The following is a 17,353-nucleotide window of genomic DNA, read 5'->3' on the forward strand; positions in this document are numbered from 1 at the left end:
TTGGCCAGCCGACTGAGGAGTAATGTCACCTTGTTTAAGATTAGCGATGCTCATTCTGAGTAGCGATGTCCTTGTAGCTACTCATAATCAAATTTAAATGAGTTTGTGCTGCACTGGGCTGAGGTGGGGTTAATTTAGCCGGGTGCCGATGCGCTCCATTCACGTCCCACGTTTCATTCCACATCACTCCCATGCTCTCTTCTTCAATCCAGAAGAAGGAAGCATGGGAACGACGTGGGATGCAAATCGGGCACATGAGATTACTAACTAGCCATTTCTCACTTCTCTTTGAGCGCCTTTGCGGTCTCTCCTGTCTTTGCCGAATCTCCAAACCACCATTGAAATGGATCCAGTTTGGTATTTGTTTTTTTTTTTCATCTGTTTGTAACCTTTTAAATGTGTTTGGAGCATACATTTCAGTCTGTGGAAACGCATGCCCAGGGGGTGGGGGTGGGGGGGGGGGATTTGGGGGAACCGCTGACCTGGAGGGGAAGCAGCCAGGACGGGGGTGACAGTGGTCGGCGGGGAGGTGGGTCGCCCAAACCCCCCCCCCTCTCCTTGCGTTCCACCGCTCGCCGCTTGACTTCCTGCAATGTCGCCCTCTGTACTTCAGAGGGTGGCATTGCAGGAAGTGACGCAGAGGAAGTGGAGAGAAGGTAGGCATTTCAGAGTTATATGAAATGCCTCTGGTGTCAGGTTTTACACACTATTACAAATGTTTATGTTGCACATAAGATACATTTCCTCTGTTTTCTGCAGAGAGCTCTCCATAGACAGGCAGCTGCAGTAGCCTGTTTTGGTGTCAGTAAAGTGTGAAAGGAATTTGATAACCGTAAACAAATAGATAAGCATTGAACTTTGTATACCCGTACTGAACAGCACTTCCCAAACTATTCCTCTCGCAATTCAAAACAACGTATTGATCAATAGTGTTCCTTTTAATAACTTTAAAGTCCTCTTTTCCTTTGTGAATGTTTTATTCCTATTCCCAAAGGGTTGGTTGGGCTTTTCTTTAACATATTTGCTGGGTGAGAGTTGAAGAACATGAGTGTTATGTTTTTCAAGTACTGTGTATTTAACAATGTGCAGCAAAATCATTGATGTCCAGTTATTAACCGTTTAAAATCCCTTCCCAGACAAAGGAATTTTGCTGGCTAAACTCTTTCCACTCGTATGTCCTGCATAGCGGTACATTGCGAAATCTGCGTTCCAGTCGTATGTCCCGCTATGCGGGACATTTTTACTGCGGCGGTTTGCGGTGCATCAGGCCACCCGTGCACCCGAACTTTTGTCCTCATATGTAGTGGGCATGTAAGATTATATGCCCACATTGGTGGTACCCCCCTCCCCTACACAGGAAGTGGGCGAATAGGGCTGGCAAGAAGTAGCAGCATCAACTCTGCTTTGTTGATGCTGATTGTTCCTGCTTTTCTGCATGGCCTTTCTAGCTGATTCCTGGCAAATTACTTCTAGTGTATTCCTGGCTGATCCCTTGCAGGTTTTTACATTCAGATTTCTTGCAGATCCATTGCAGATTCCTGGCAGATCCCTTGCATATTCCTTCTTGCAGATCCCTTTCGGTTATTTTTTTGAAGATTCCTTGCAAATTAATTTCAGAGCGGAGAAATGGCATCTTCTGAAGCACATAAAAGAAAAATGACAGCGTTTGAGGTGGCACAGCGGATTATGAATGACAGCAGCTCAGAATCAGATGTGTAGGATTCTGGTGATGACAGTGACTATACTGTCACTGATGATGAGGATTATTGCTTCAGTGATGACACTGATATTGACGAGGCTGATGAAGGTGGGCAAGCTGATGATAGTGGGGAGCCTGCTGAAAGTGGACAGGGTGATGGTGATCACAGAAAATGGGCAAGCTTCTCTCCTACCACTGAGTGCTTGCTGCATAATTTTCCCTTTACTGTGTGTAATGCAGGGGTACAACTGCCTGCAGCTAATGTTCCAGAAACTGTCAGTGGGTTTTTTGAGCTTTTTTTTACACCAGCCCTTTTAGTAGAAATTAGAAACAAATGATTATGCCAAAAGGAAGTTAGAAAATAACTCTCCTTCACCCAGATCCATCTGGAGGAGCTGGACTGATGTTACCATGCAGGAAATAAAGGCATACTTTGGAGTAATTCCTAGGATGGCACTGCAAGAAAGGGGATCTATCCAGGATTTTTTCTCAACTCGGTTGATCAATTACACCCCTTTTTTGGAGATATCTTTTCTTGTGAGCGATTTAGTCAGATCCATAGGATACTACATGTTTCTCCACCCATCAGTGGTCTTGAAGGCCCTCAAACTAGGGCTTGGAAGGTCAGGAACTTGACAGAGCATATGAAAAAAGAAGCAGAAGTCTGTTTATACCCCATAGGAATGTAGGGATTGACGAAAGCACAATTAGTTTCAAAGGAAGATCAAAGTACAAGATGTACAATCCTCAGAAACCAAGCAAGTGGGGAGTGTTTTCTATGGCTGATTGTGAGATTGGGTACCACTTTGCGTTTGAACCGTATTATGGATCTGCAACTACGGAAAGCTTGCCAAGGCCAGACTTGCCATTTTCAGCTCGCATTGTCCTTCATCTTCGTGCAAATCTGAAACAAGCCACACCTGGACATGGATACTATTTATTTACAGATCGATTTTACACCAGTCACATATTGGCTCAAGAGTTACTAAAAGAAAAAATTCACTTAACTGGAACGGTCATGCCCAATCGTAAAGGTCTATCAAGTGAAATAAAAAAAAACTGAAACTGAAGAGTTGTGAAGTGTGTGCTTGGAGTCTTGAAAGTGAAGAGATGGTATGGGCATGGAAGGATAAGTGTATTATACACATGCTTAGCACTTTCTACCCTGCTACTACAACTACACAGCAGATAAGAATGAAAGGTACATGTGACTGAAAATGTTGAGAAGCCCACAGCAGTTGTAGAATATACTAAACACATGGGAGCGGTTGACTGATTTGATCATTACACCAGTAGTTACTCTTTCAACAGGAAGTCAGTGAAGTGGAGGAAGACTTTTTTTGTTGTTGTTGGAGCTGGCAGTAGTGAATAGCTTCATAATTTACAACCAGTTGCATCCACATGAACAAAAGGATCGTGTCAGCTACCGCAAGAACCTAATTCTTGAGTTGGTTAGTGAACAACGAGCCTCTAGGCCTCAGAGGAGATATGGCCGCCCTTCTTCATTGGACGTGGAGGAGCGTCTAAATGACATCCAGCATTTTATTGCTAATAATCCCGATCGAAACACCAAAGATTGCACAGTGTGCAGTGACAGGAAGACACCAGGTGGCAGGCGAAAAACCACCTATTTTTGCGAAACTTGCAGGCCAGGATTACACCCAGGAAATTGTTTTAAAGTGTACCATACTTTGGCCAACTTCTCTGCTACCAGCCAATAGAAGACCCCCAAACTGTCCAAATAAGGTATGAAATTAAATGTTATAATGTGTTCTTTAAAACAAGATATACCATGTTACTGTGTTACGTTCCATGTAAGAATGGGAAAGAGAGTAAGAGGGAGAGTGCATTTCTGTAAAAAAAAAAAAAAACTCCGAGTAGAAACGACTCCCTTTAGGAAAAAACTCAGAGTGGAAAGGGTTAAAGAGACCCAGAGATGGACGTGTTTAAATCCAGACTGAAAACCCACCTGTTCAGTTTGGCATTTGCAGAAATATAACTTTTGTTGTGTGAATACTTCATCCTACTAATTACTGAATCTGAGAGAGCCTAAGCGCTTTGAGTCCTATAGGAGAAAAGCGCTATAGAAATGTTATTGTATTGTATTATTGTATAAGAAAGGGGCCATTTTTTTTTTTTTTTTTTTCTCCAGGCATGGATGTGTCCCTCGTCATCCTCTTGCGTGTATCCATTAAGCCGCAGTCTTCTCCGGTATTTGGCTCAGTGACGTCAGCAGGGGGCCTTCTATGCATGCGTGGACCTTCTGCGCAAGCGCAGGAGACCCCAGCTGACGTCACTCAGACTGAGCTGAGTACTGGGGGTTGATTGTGGCTGAACGGAGGACTGCGGGAGGACGGCGAGGGACGTATCCATGCTTACGGGGCTGGAGGAAGCCCCGGGTAAGTAATAAAAAGGCCCCTTTCTTCATCTCTGGGTCTATTTAAACACTTGTGGACCACCCGTAGTCCAATCTATGCTGGGTTTGTGGTTGCACAAGCCTGACACAGTGCAGATTTAACTACCCCGACTTTTGCACGCACTGCCATTAAACGCAGCGGTCTATGATTATCAGTTCAATTGCTAGTAATTTGTGAATTTGAAAGCAATTGTGCGCCCAGGCAGTGACAAAGCTAATACTATAGCTGAAAAATGTTGTTCCTGTCTTTTGTTTGTATAGATCCTACTGCTAGGTTTGTGATGCAGCAATTTACCGGTAATCCATGCAATACTTTTGTCTCAAATGATTTACCCCAGGGTTTCGCTATATATCCCCATTTGCTGAAGCATTTCACAATATCCCCGTTTGACTGATTTGAAGGCTTTTTCGCCACCAAGCAATGCCACAAAACCTTCCATGCTTCTCTCCAGGCTTTTCTCTATTTGTGTAGTGGATTTATGTGTAAAGCCTGATAGATCTGGGTGCACTAACTGCCATGTAAACCAATTCAGACACACTGCAGCACCCCAGCAACAATCTGACACCTTCATTTAATAATGATACAGATTTATAAGGCTCAGGTAGCACAGAGTATCTGAGACCGTATTAAAAGAAGAAAAAAAAAAAAGTGCGTGATACTTTTAAGTACAGAAGTGTTACCTGAAAAGGGGGAGGCCTCTGGATCCTGTAGAGGCTTACCGGCCCCTACAATTGCTGGACCCCCAAAACATACGCAACAATAAATGTTATGTGGCCCTGGTCCTCTTCATACCTGAGTGTGGCCGTACTGTACCTGCGATAGTACTGGTGTGCTTGTGCATAAAGCCAACGCTGCTTGTATATGGGCAGCTTCAGCCTCATGTGCGGGCACGCCCATCTTGCACAGGTGTAGCATGGCCTCGCTCGCAAATGAAGAAAGGAGCACGTGGGTGCGAATTTCAAAAGGTTGGTGATCTGGAGAAGGACGTGGGAAGCCTGTGGGATTCAGAGGCTTCCTCTTTGTTAGTAAATTTCTGTTTTTCAAGTGGCAAACCGCCTCAGGTTCCCTTTGTATAAATACAGTCAGTGCCACTTCCATGGGCCACCTTACACTTTTGTATTACACAAAAAAAAACAAAAAACTTATAGTAGTATGTAGCCAGCATTTTACTGCTATTTTATTGGGCTATTACTTGAGTTACCTCCTCCTGTTATCGCTGTCTCCAGTCTGTCTGCCTGGTGGGTGATTATTATGGGTAAATCTAACTAATTTCAATGATTGAATAATTCCTGTGTAAAGACCTATAGATGCATGCAGGGATAATATTGTGTTTATTAGTAGATCAGTTCAGTAGTTACCGGTACTTGATCAGTATGGATCTAATTTTGTTTTTTTAGTAAAAGGGATCATAGATGTGCATTCCATCATACATGTACTCTATTGTAACGGTAGTCCCTGGTTAAAGAGATAGGGGCTGTGGGTCTGTTTTTAAAGTGTACCTGAGATAAAAAAAGAAAATAATTATACATACCTGGGGCTTCCTCCAACCCCCTTCAGGCTAATGGGTCCCTTGCGTATTTCTCCGCCACCTGCATCTTCCACCGCGGGTCTCGGTAATTTGACCAGTCGGCGCAGTCCGGCCGTATGCGCTCCACTGTGCAGGTGCAGAAAGCTCCAGGCCTGGTGAAAAGTTTGACAATTTCCATATTTTGTCATCTTGTCTGTGACAGTGCCCTGCCTAAGATAGCAATGATGCCTATTAATTACATGTCAGAGCCCACTGTAAGCCTAGGGCATAGCACAATGCAGCAGTAAATACTCCAATACTCCAGTGTATCTCCATGGAATTACCGTATTTTTCGGAATATAAGACGCTCTGGAATATAAGACGCACCTAGGTTTAGAGGGCAAAAATCTGGGGAAAAAAATGTATACAGTATATACTAAACCTGGTGCGTCCATATTCCAGGAGCGTATTGTACAGTACATGTTCTCCCCATTGTCCACTATGTATCCCTTTCTGTCCCCCTGTGTGTGGCATAACTTCCTGCCACCTTGTGTGATCCTCTTGCCCCATGTGTCCCCTCATGTCCTGTGTGTCTCCTCCAGCCCCCCTCTGTGGTCCTCCAGGCCCCTTGTGTCCACTCCTGTCCCCCTGTGTGTGTCTGTGTCCCCTCCTGCCTTCCTTGTGTGTGTTTCTGTGTCCCCTTCACCCCCCCCCTGTGTGGTCTTCCAGTCCCCTTCACCCCCCCCCCCCCTGTGTGGTCATCCAGTCCCTGTGTCCCCCTCCTGTCCTACTGTGTGTGCCCCCTCCTGTGCATGTCCATGTGTGTGCCCCCCCCCCAGTCCCCACCCTGTCCTCTGCCCCCCCCCCATGTCGAGCTCTCCCCCGGCGTGAAGAACTGCAGAGCAACTCGCCTTTCTATGGATTCCAGCGCTGTGTAGTCTGTTGTGTGGTCCTCCTCCTCCAGCATGTCAGCTACACCTGTAAATGAAAAGTTAGCGCAGAGACACTCACCTACTCAGCGGCGGCGGCACGATCTGCAGACATCTCGTCCCGGGAGGCTTCCCCTAGTGACGGCTCCTGCTAATGACTCATTGAGTCATGAAGAATGACTCATTGAATTATTCACAGGAGCCGTCTCTAGGGGAAGCTGCGCGGCTCCCCCTGGTGACGGCTCCTGTTAATGATTCAATGAGTCATTCCCCATGACTCAATGAGTCATTAGCAGGAGCCTTCACTAGGGGAAGCCTCCCGGGACCAGATGTCTGCAGATCGTGCTGCCACCGCCGCTGCTGCCGCTGAGTAGGTGAGCGTCTCTGCGCTAACTTTTCATTTACAGGTGTAGCTGACATGCTGGAGGCAGAGGACCATACCGCAGACCACACAGCACTGGAATCCATAGAAAGGTGAGTTGCTCTGCAGTTATTGTTACCGGGGGAGCGGACCCGGCAGACCACACAGGGGGACAAGGCAGGGAGTCCTCGACAATGCGGCGGATCGGCGGTTGGCATCGGCAGGCGGTTCTGAAGTCGGGGATTCCCTGCCTTTGGAATATAAGACGCAGGCACTTTTTCTTCCTATTTTTGGGGGAGAAAAAGTGCGTCTTATATTCCGAAAAATACGGTAGTAAACAGTCCAGGCAATTTTGGCACCACTTAATGTACCTTTTGGGTTTCTCAGGAGCTTCAGAACAGTGACTTTAGTCATGTGACTCACTGTCAAGTGAATACATTTACAGTCCCAAGTGTTTTGCAATAAGTTTAAACATGTATGAATTCTTGCTGGCATAAACCAACAGCATCCTGTTCAAAACATGCTCCACAGACCCAGGTGCTTCCAGTGCACATTCTTCATAGGAGGGCTGGGATGAGGGCACCCAAGGACGAGAAACGTCCTTGTAGTTACAGATGCAACATTGGGAGAAATTGAGAGCTTATACTGTATATGTTAGCATTGACTAGTTTTTAAAATCATTTCTTTCTTTCTTTCTTTTTCATTTTACTGTATCACTGGAGAAAAGCAGTTTACATATTTATGGTTTATTTTATACAGTGACATAACTAGTAAATAGTAACAATATTGTTTGCTTGTAGTGGAGCACATCGCCCGATACCTGCTGAATATGGAGAATATGTCTACTGTCCACCCCAGCGATGGCTTCACAACCTCCTGGTGAGTGCTTCAAATCAGTCTGTTAAAGAATTTATAAAGAGTTGTTTTGTTTCTGTAGCACTGAATTACATTGCTTCCAGTTTGCTGCCTGCCTTATGCTGGGTACACACGTTGAGCTTTCCTGCTCGATTCGTGGGATCGAACGGTTCGATACGATTATTTCAAACATGCTCGATTGGATTTCGATCGTTTTTTTTCATGATAGGTATGCAAAATCGACGGCAAAAACGATCGAAATCCAATCAAGCAATGTTGAAATAATCGAACCGCGACTCGAGCGGGAAATCTCAACGTGTGTACCCAGCATTAGGCCCCGTTTACACTTAGGCCCCGTTCACACTGAACGCGTTTCCAGACGCGTTTTGGAAACGCGTGCAGGTGGCCGACACGCACGACATCAGACAGTGCATAGAGTGCACTGTCTGATGTTCACACTGCATGCGTTCCGGACCTGTGCGGTCCGGGAATGCATGCTGCACGCATTTTTTGCCAAAACGCGTGGCTGTCCCATTCACTTTTCAGTGATGGGATCAGCCACGCAACGCATACAAACGCGGATGGCGTGCGTTCGTACGGGTTACGTTGTGCGTGCCCGTCCGCGTTTGTAATTTGAACGCGGCCTTAATCAGTTGCTCTTAGTTATAACTGAAAGGACAACTGATTTTTGAAAGTAAGTCCCATGTTTCCTAATGGCACAGTTCACACTTAACGCGTTTTTAACTGAAATCTTTTTCACAATGCACTGCTATGGAGAAGAAAGAAAAAAGCGTACCAACTGCTTAAGTGTAAATATACAACAACTCTGGAAAATGGTAAATGGGAACCAAACCAGACTATAATATTCCCCCCCAAAAAATGATAATAACCATATTTTCATGCAGCATGCCAACATGTGAATAAGTAAATGCAAAAAAAGAGAGAATTGGCTCTTTGGTGCATGAGAAAATACAAAATGGCTTTATTAATACTCAAAACCTAAATTGAATTATGCTAATCATAAATACTTGATACAATATGAAAATAATAGAATCCCCCCCCCCCCCCCCTTAAAATCAAATGTTCGGGTCTCCCTAGGCAGCAAATATGCAGGGTAATGAGGCTGCAGTCCTCATCCCCCACCCCAGGAAAAAGAGTCCCAAAGATATGTTGTTCATATGTCAGCATGAAGATGGAACAGCTTGTCCGCATACAAGTCCCTCAGTATCCCCCAATCGCAGGGAACAGATGGGAATCTCAAATGTCAATTGATGCAAAATCGTGGGTGATGACACGAGTGCCAGACAGGTTATGCACATGCCGTATGGTGATCCATAGCAACAGGATGGTAACTGTGGATCACCACAGTATTGGGGGATACTGAGGGACTTGTATGCGGACAAGATGTTGTTACAAAATGGCAAATCTTGCCCGGGGTTTGTTAATGAGGTGTCTGGCACAGCTGCAGGAGTTTAGGTGGCAGAGCAGCAGAAGGGCTATGGGAAAATGGTGTCCGAAGCCCAGCATTGGAGTCTATTTGTGTCTCCAGTGCTGGACTCCGGCCGCCATTTTCCTGTAGCCCTGAACTGCCCCTCGGTGCAGGAGATTTTCTGCTGGAGCTGCTGTAATGACAACTGGGGAGCGAGGCTGGATGATTAAAGAGGCCATTAACTATCCCACTATGCATATTTTGTGGGTAACACTGCCACAATATGTTTTTTTTTGGAGGGGGGGGGGGGGGGCACTGTCACAATATGTGTATTTTGTGGGAAACGCTGCTGCATTATGTGTATTTTTAGGAGGAAATTTAGGCTTACAAAAATCATAGGAGCTACATTGGCTCAGGGATTGAGCCACAAAGGGGTACATGTGCTGAAAAGGTTGGGAACCACTGCTATTAACCATTCCTTCTGTTTTGCTGCCACACGGGAGCACAAAAAAGGGTCTTCTGCCTTCATCCAGCCTCCCACCAGAGATTTTCACTGTGCTCCTCCTATCCAGGAGGAGAGTCAGTTTGCTCCATTTACTGCCTCCCATGTAATGTATATTTGCAGTTTAGAAGTTGCAGGTGAAGTTGGACTTGAGATATCTTGTTTTCTCCCAGACCAGTGGCAGTGGAGGGACTTTGAAACAGCTGCTTGAAGGGAGTATGAAAACAACAAGCAATATCTGCTCCCCTGAGACACATTTATGTCTGGTACCCCATTGCCCTGAATATCCATATACTGCAGTACACTTTCCAGTTAAATGTAAACAGAACAGTTGATTGTGAATAGACCTGAAAATCGTTTCCCTTGCATAGATATCTTGTAATGTGATTTTTTTTTTTTTTTTAATTTATTTATTTTTCCTCCATGACTTTTGATCAGCTTTAATCTGTATCACGTGACTTGTTTCTTTCCCAGCATGCAGGTGTGGCCTTCCTGTACCATCCATGTGTAGACCCACAGCTGAAGGATGCTTTATCCTATGTGGCCAGAAGCTGTTTCCCCAGACACATCATCACTCCACTCCCGAGCCTCTCCAGGGACAGAGTAAGAGGCCTCCTATTTTCAGTCTACAGTGCTGCTTGATGTTTTAGTTTGTGACCCCACAAATGAAGCAGATCTGTGACAAACCTGGACATTATAAGCTAACTATATGGGGAGTCAAGGAATGAATACTGATGTATTCCACACAATGGCATTCATACTATTTTATATAAGAACCAGATATGTAATTCATTGCAGAAGCATGCATACTACATCTTTGATTAAACATTTTATTCAAAAGTGTGCTATTCTGTTTATACCGAGTTCCAACATTTTACAGGAGTAGGTCTCAGGCAGCTCTAACCCCACTGGAACATGTGTCTACAGTACAGACAAGTGGCCACCCCTTGGTAACACCTTGTGTTCTTCTTTCAGCCCATTGCCTTGGCCACCTGGTGTTCCACCCTGGAGATGTCTCACATAAATGTGACTGAGCTGTGGCATTGGCTTAGAGAAAACCTTTCCCCTGAACACCATTATGAAAGGCAAGATCATCCAACCTATCAACATTTGCTTATTAGACCATCCACAATGTCACCGGATCTAAGATTATGTCAAGAATCAATTTTACAGGTAAGCAAACAATCTTGCCATTTTTTTCTTTTTTGTGTGTGTTAAAGTGTACCTGTGTTTGGAAATATGGGTGCTGCGATCTTCTTTCAGTGCAGTCAGCAGAATATGAGAGCTGCTACAGATGCTAGATGTGTCGCATATACTCGAGTAAAACCAATTTTGAGTATAAATTGAGAGTACTATTCCTTTCTGTCAATCCTACTGCCAGTCTCCAATCAATCCATCGCCAGTGTGATTTTCCACATCATTTCTGCAACCTCGGTTTGCCATCCTCCCCTTGTAGTGCAGCGTGTTCAGTAGCACACCCCTGGCCTTTCCCACAGACTCTGATGTTCCCCTGAAGGTACTAAATGCATTGTGTGCAGCTAAGATCTTGGTTAGCCCGGTCCTACAAAAAGCTGGTCGTCTTGTCCAGGGCGGTGGAGTCGGAGCAATTTTGGGTACCTGGAGTCAGTCAGTGGCCTCGATAAACTGAAGAGTCTGAGCTGGAGTGGATGATTTTTGTACAAACTCCACAGTCCTAGTAAGAATTAGACGAAGGCGTCGGAGCAATTTTGGGTACCTGGAGTCGGAATTTGAGGTTTCTTAAACTGAGGAGTTGGCATCTGAGTATTTTTGAACTGACTCTACAGCCCTGGTCTTGCCTTAAATGCAGTAGCAGGTTTTAGTAAATCACATTGTAGTGCTACAACCGCTGTGCTCAGAGGCAACTCTATGGGGGGGACCCTGGTCTTCCTGTGTCCCTCTGTATCCTCCTACATTGCCTGTGTCCTCTTCCATCCCCGTCTTTCTCTGTCCTCCACTCCATCTCCTGTGTCCCCCGGTATATTGTGCAACCAGTATGGCTCATGCCACTCCCCCACACATACCAAACATTGCAGCCGTCTACTGCTACGTTCAGCCAATCTGTCAAACTCACGTTAGTAGGACACACTGTCTCCTCCTGTGTCTCCACTCCAGTTAAATTGCGTAGCTATTACCGTGCACACCGCTGCCGGTAACATGCAAATTATTAATCCACTAGAGCTCCAATTCTCCTAAAGATGAATTCTAACTCATTAATGGTAACCTAAAGTGAAAGTAAGCTCCCCAGTTTATTTTACCTAGGGCTTCTTCCAGCTTCCTGAAGTCATCCTGGTCACTTGCGGTCTTTCCGCTCTTCTCCCTTCAGCCGCTGTGCCCTTCTGAAATCTGGCCGACTAAACCAGTCATGGGCTACTGTGTATGCATGGCCCTGGAGCGTGTGCGCCTTAGACGCATGTGCACTTGCAACTTTCCGAACTGCACAAGCCTAAGGCTGCACATGCAGCTTTCAGTGGGGATAATGGCTGAAAGGAGAAGAGCGGAAAGACAGCAAGGGACCAGGACAACTATAGGGCACTGGAAGAAGAATCATAGGGCCCCTTTTCCACTGGCGTTTTGGATGCGAGGTGATTGCCGCATCGCCTCGCATCCCGCCGCAAGGACACCTGGTTGTCTTCCGTACAACTGGATGTGGCTTCATGCGGCTTCCCGTCGGCGGCTACGGGGACTCGGATGCGTGCTGCGGAAAACTGCAGCATTCTATTCATAATTTTCCCTTCGTCGCATTGTGCCAGATCGCATAGGTAAATTCGCGTCAATGGATACTACTCCATTGAAGTGAATTGGTTGCAGTTTCCTTGCGTTGCGATGCGGAGCGGTTTCCGCATTGCAACGTGTCTAGTGGAAATGGGCCCTTAAAGCGGATCGGAGGTGAAAAACTAGCTATAACAAGTAACTTGTCTATATATCTTATCTAAAGTTTTAGATAGTTTACACAGCAAATCTGGCTGCATACAGCTTCAACAGTTTGAGTATTTATTCCTGTGATACAATGAGAGCGGCCATGTTCTGTTTGTCATCATTACACAGGTAATCTGCAACTGCATCTCCACCCCTCAGCCTGTGAAAAATTCACTCCCCCCCCCCCCCCCTCCCCTCTGCCTCTGAAATCTCTGGCTAGTAACACCTCCCCCTCCTCCTGCCCAGACTGAGCTCCCATAAGCCCTTGCTACATGGGTCTGAGTTCCATGGTGTTTTGGAGAAGCTGTGGGCGAGGCTTGTTTAGTTTATAGGGAATTGGAGTATTAAAACAACATAAAAAAAAAGTATTTGGCTTGAGGAATGCCCTATAAACTATATGTAAGGAACACAATTCTGCAATTTAATAAAAGTTCATCTTGGATCCACTTTAATGTCCCTTTATGTTCCCTTTAAAGAGAACCAGAGACGAAGCACCCTCATGTATTTTATTACATTTATCAGTGGGAACATGACAGTAAACGCCTATCATGCTTTTAGTTTTATTCTTCTCAGTCTAATTTGTTATCAGCTGTGATAACAATCCACGGACTGATTCAGTCTAGGTTTGACCTGGAATCATTATAGCTGAGTCACTCTTCTGTGGAGTCTTTTCAAGCCCAAGCCTGCCCCCTCCTGGCTCAAATTTCATACTCAGAGCTGTTGACATAGGAGGGGCTGCTGCTGCTGAGAGAGAATCTCTGAAACAGACAAGTGTATCTGTGTGCATTGTGCAGCCAGTCATTATCTACTGTATGCAGTTTCATTTCTATGAGAGACCCTTCCTACAGGCAGCCACACAGCATGCCAGAATAATAAAGTTGAAAGCACACAGATGAAAGCCTGCTGCAGCCCTGCTTGTCTATAGTCTCATAGAGGCTAGACAGCACATCCAGAACAGCTTATAACCTGGCGGCCATATTGGATATTTCCTGGAGCAATAATGGATAAAAAACACTCAAAAAGGCACACCAGAGTGGCGAAATTATCAGGTAGAGCATTTATTCTTTACAAGCTATAGACCAATAAGTTTATTTTGTGTGAATCGTTCATCTATGGTTCCCTTTAAAGAGAATCTGTATTGTTAAAATCACATAAAAGTAAACATACCAGTGCGTTAGGGGACATCTCCTATTACCCTCTGTCACAATTTCGCCGCTCCCGAAGCATTAAAAGTGGTTAAAAACAGTTTTAAAAAGTTTGTTTATAAACAAACAAAATGGCCACCAAAACAGGAAGTAGGTTGATGTACAGTATGTCCACACATAGAAAATACATCCACACACAAGCAGGCTGTATACAGCCTTCCTTTTAAATCTCAAGAGATCATTTGTGTGTTTCTTTCCCCCTGCATCTCTCATGCACTTAAGTTTCAGGCTGCTCTTTTCTTCCTGCAAACAGCTTTGCCCTTGTCTATAATTCCTCACTATGTGAAAGCCCAGCCAGCTCAGAGGACGATTTATCCAGCTTGTAAAAGATAAGAGAGAAGCTGCTCTAATCTAAATAACACACAGGCAGTGTGCATAGAGGGGCCTGGAAGGGGGAGTTCATAGCAGAACCACAACACTGAAGAACTTGGCAGCCTTCCAGACACAGGCTGACAAGTCTGACAAGAGAGAGATAAGTTGATTTATTACAGAGACTGTGATAGTACAAAGTGCTGCAGTAAGCCAGAACACATTAGAATAGCTTTTGGAACTTGTAGGATGATAAAAAACAGGATGCAATTTTTGTTACGGAGTCTCTTTAAGGACTCCTAGGTAAGAGAACAATAATCGAATCCATTCTTGATCCTCCACTACCATCTAGTGGATAAATAATGTATTGCATATTAAAATTTGTAATCACTTATTCCATTGACTATTAAATGATAAACGGGGACTATGTAGACATAGGCTATGTATAGGTTTCTTGGACACTATTTAATATGCATTAAATAGTTTCCAGGAAACCTATACAAATCTCAATCTTTAGTAGGATGCACAGTGGACTGTTGTGGAAAACAGTAAAATCTGACACAATTTGCACTATTAATATGAAGTTTTGTGTTGTTTTTTTTTAAACCCTTTTCAGATGGTTGATCATTCTTTAATCCATGGAGGTCGGTCATTGTGGCACCTGCTGAAAAAGAGAAGAAGAAAAGCATTACCTGTTAGCCCTTCGACAAAAGTTGTGGCATCAGCACGTGCCCACACCAACATTTCCTCCAGTCCTTTTCCTGGCCATGCAATATATACCACCACTAAGAACCATCCTGTCACTACACAGGCCAATGGTCTGCCTTCTCCACCAATGTCCTTCACTTCAGCAACTACTGTCAGTGCATCACAACCTTTAGACCCTGACGATGTAAAAGCTAGCATCCATAGCAGAGAGACCGAGGCGAACAACAAGGTCCATGGGGCAGAGCTCCCAGTACACAAAATTATACCTGCTCCGGAGAACACTTCTCCCATCATGCCTGATCTTAATGGGACACAGTTTATTACAAGGAACATAACTAAGGAGACTGAAGAAGGCACTAAGGAACAGTTGCCACAGACAGGAGTAACACAAAAATACAACACTACTGCTCTCTTACTGGAAAAGGTTGCCGTGAACATTGTTACAACTCCAACAGCTAACCTACAGGCAAAGCACCAAGAAATTGTGCAGGAGCTTTCACCCCCCGGCCCTGAGACGCTGGCAACAGGTGGAGTGGGACAAAAGACACAGGAGTGTGTTTGCCAGCATGATGCCACTGCCCAGGCTTCAGGCCAAGCTCAGCAGAGACTGAGTGCCGGGCAGCAGAAGTCCAGTGATGTTTTCATCTCCACTCCTCGCACCCAGGAAGCTACCTGGGCTGCTGCATCAGTCCTCTTCCTCTTTTCCCTGCTCACCTTTGCTGTCCTGTACACACAAATCTACAAGAAGTTCAGAAAGAGCCAGAGCCTGTATTGGGCCTCAGGGACTCACTCTGAGGAGAAGGAAACTGTAGCATGTAAGTTGCTTGAATGGTCATTTTGTGATGTGCGCTGTGAAGTGAGTACATTGATTTGGATAGTGAGCAGATTTTTTTTTTTTTTTGTCTGAATTTCTAATCTGCCTGATAAAAGAAGCTGAACTGTTAAAGAGGACCTAAACGTTTCCACAGAAGGGAAGTAAAACACCGAAAACCCACCTGTCCTGTGTCGCGGTGCCCATCCTTTTCCAAATCCACCGCTCTTCCTTATATATGCCGACCGGCGCGCATGCCGGCGTCTTAGACCAGCAGCGTGTATGGGAACAGCGGTGAATTCGGAAGAAGATTGGCACTGCGACACAGGACATGGAATGTATAAATGCACATACACATATTTATACATACATAAACAGCGCTGGGAGTTTTGCGGCTCGTCCTCATATCGCTGGTTTTTACCACCGCATACACAACTGGCCAGCCCAACATCGTGCAGCATGTCCGACGGATGACTGCGACCAATTTTGGCCTAATATTGGTCACATTGCACTTGGCAGCACCAATTTTCATGCGATTTATATTAATCTGAATCGGATGGTCGATCGGCCGACAAGTCACCTGATGTATGGCTACCTTTAGTCCTTCCAAGAGGTACATAGGAAAATCTAGGCTCATCTGCTAGAGGCATTAAATAATCTTAGGGAGAGGTGCGAGGTTTCATACAAATTGTTAATGAATGCATTTTGAACTCATACACTATAAAGAGTAGGGGCAGTTTATTCAAAATTATACACCTGTCCCTAAATATAATAGGTTTAGTTTTAAAGAAACTCACAGCAGATTAGATATTTACCTATGTAGAGGGAAGGTTCTGGATGAAACAGAGCCTTTCCGGTCCTTGATCCGTCCCGTTGTTCCAGCACCGTTCCCTGTTGAAATTATTCGACCTGGTTTCGGAAGTACTAACATCCCTGAGTACTTTCAAAGACGAGCGGATCCCTACTGCACATGTGAGTCTTGGCTCACGCATGCATAGTATGGATGTGCCCATCTTCGGAAGCACTTGGGGATGCAAGAAATTCTGAAGACTGTACAGAGTACCTAAGACACAGCTGGTTGCAGAACTTCAACTGGTGACAGCACTGGAACAACGGACGGAGCGAGACGGCTCAATGGTATCTATAGCCTTCCCTCTACATAGGTACTCTAAACCTGAAGTGTGTTTTTTCTCTTCAGGTTCACTTTAAAAATAAGAAAAAGTATATAAAGATGTTTTTCCAATATGATCTAGCACAGCTCTTTTACAAAAGTTTACTTTATTGGATCTTCAAAGAACATACAATAAAAAGCTGTATAGTGGCTACGGGCCACGGTTTCAGACCACCATAGTCCTTGTTCAGGGGAAATTTTGGTCGTACTCTGTTTAACCCTCCATGGCCAATAGTCCCAAGTATTGGCCATGGAGGGTTAAACAGAGTATGACCTACATTTTGTATGGTGAATATAACAGGATATTGTTGTGCTTGGGTTTTGGGGTGGGATACTCTCTGGGGACCATTTTTGTACAGTTTTATGTGTATCCTGTCCCCCTGCTTTTTGTAGACATTGTGGGGCAAAAGGGGTTCTGCTTTATAGGATGAGGGCCTGGCACACCATTTGAATCCTATAGATATGCGTATATTTTTATGCATTCTATCCGCATCTTTTTACGTGTGTATTGCG

General features: G+C 44.9%; 1 protein-coding gene across 1 annotated transcript in view; it reads left to right on the top strand.

Annotated features, from left to right (window-relative positions):
- The window catches only part of TP53I13 (tumor protein p53 inducible protein 13), a 37,556-nt gene that overhangs the window by 16,862 nt on the left and 3,341 nt on the right, over positions 1–17,353 (top strand). The window contains exons 5-8 of the mRNA XM_068265870.1: positions 7,714–7,792; positions 10,174–10,302; positions 10,675–10,872; positions 14,767–15,673. Of these exons, the coding sequence (XP_068121971.1) occupies positions 7,714–7,792; positions 10,174–10,302; positions 10,675–10,872; positions 14,767–15,673 (1,313 nt within the window). The remainder of the gene's footprint in view (positions 1–7,713; positions 7,793–10,173; positions 10,303–10,674; positions 10,873–14,766; positions 15,674–17,353) is intronic.

This window comes from Hyperolius riggenbachi, chromosome 2, assembly GCF_040937935.1.
Source record: "Hyperolius riggenbachi isolate aHypRig1 chromosome 2, aHypRig1.pri, whole genome shotgun sequence".
Taxonomy (NCBI): Eukaryota; Metazoa; Chordata; class Amphibia; order Anura; family Hyperoliidae; genus Hyperolius; species Hyperolius riggenbachi.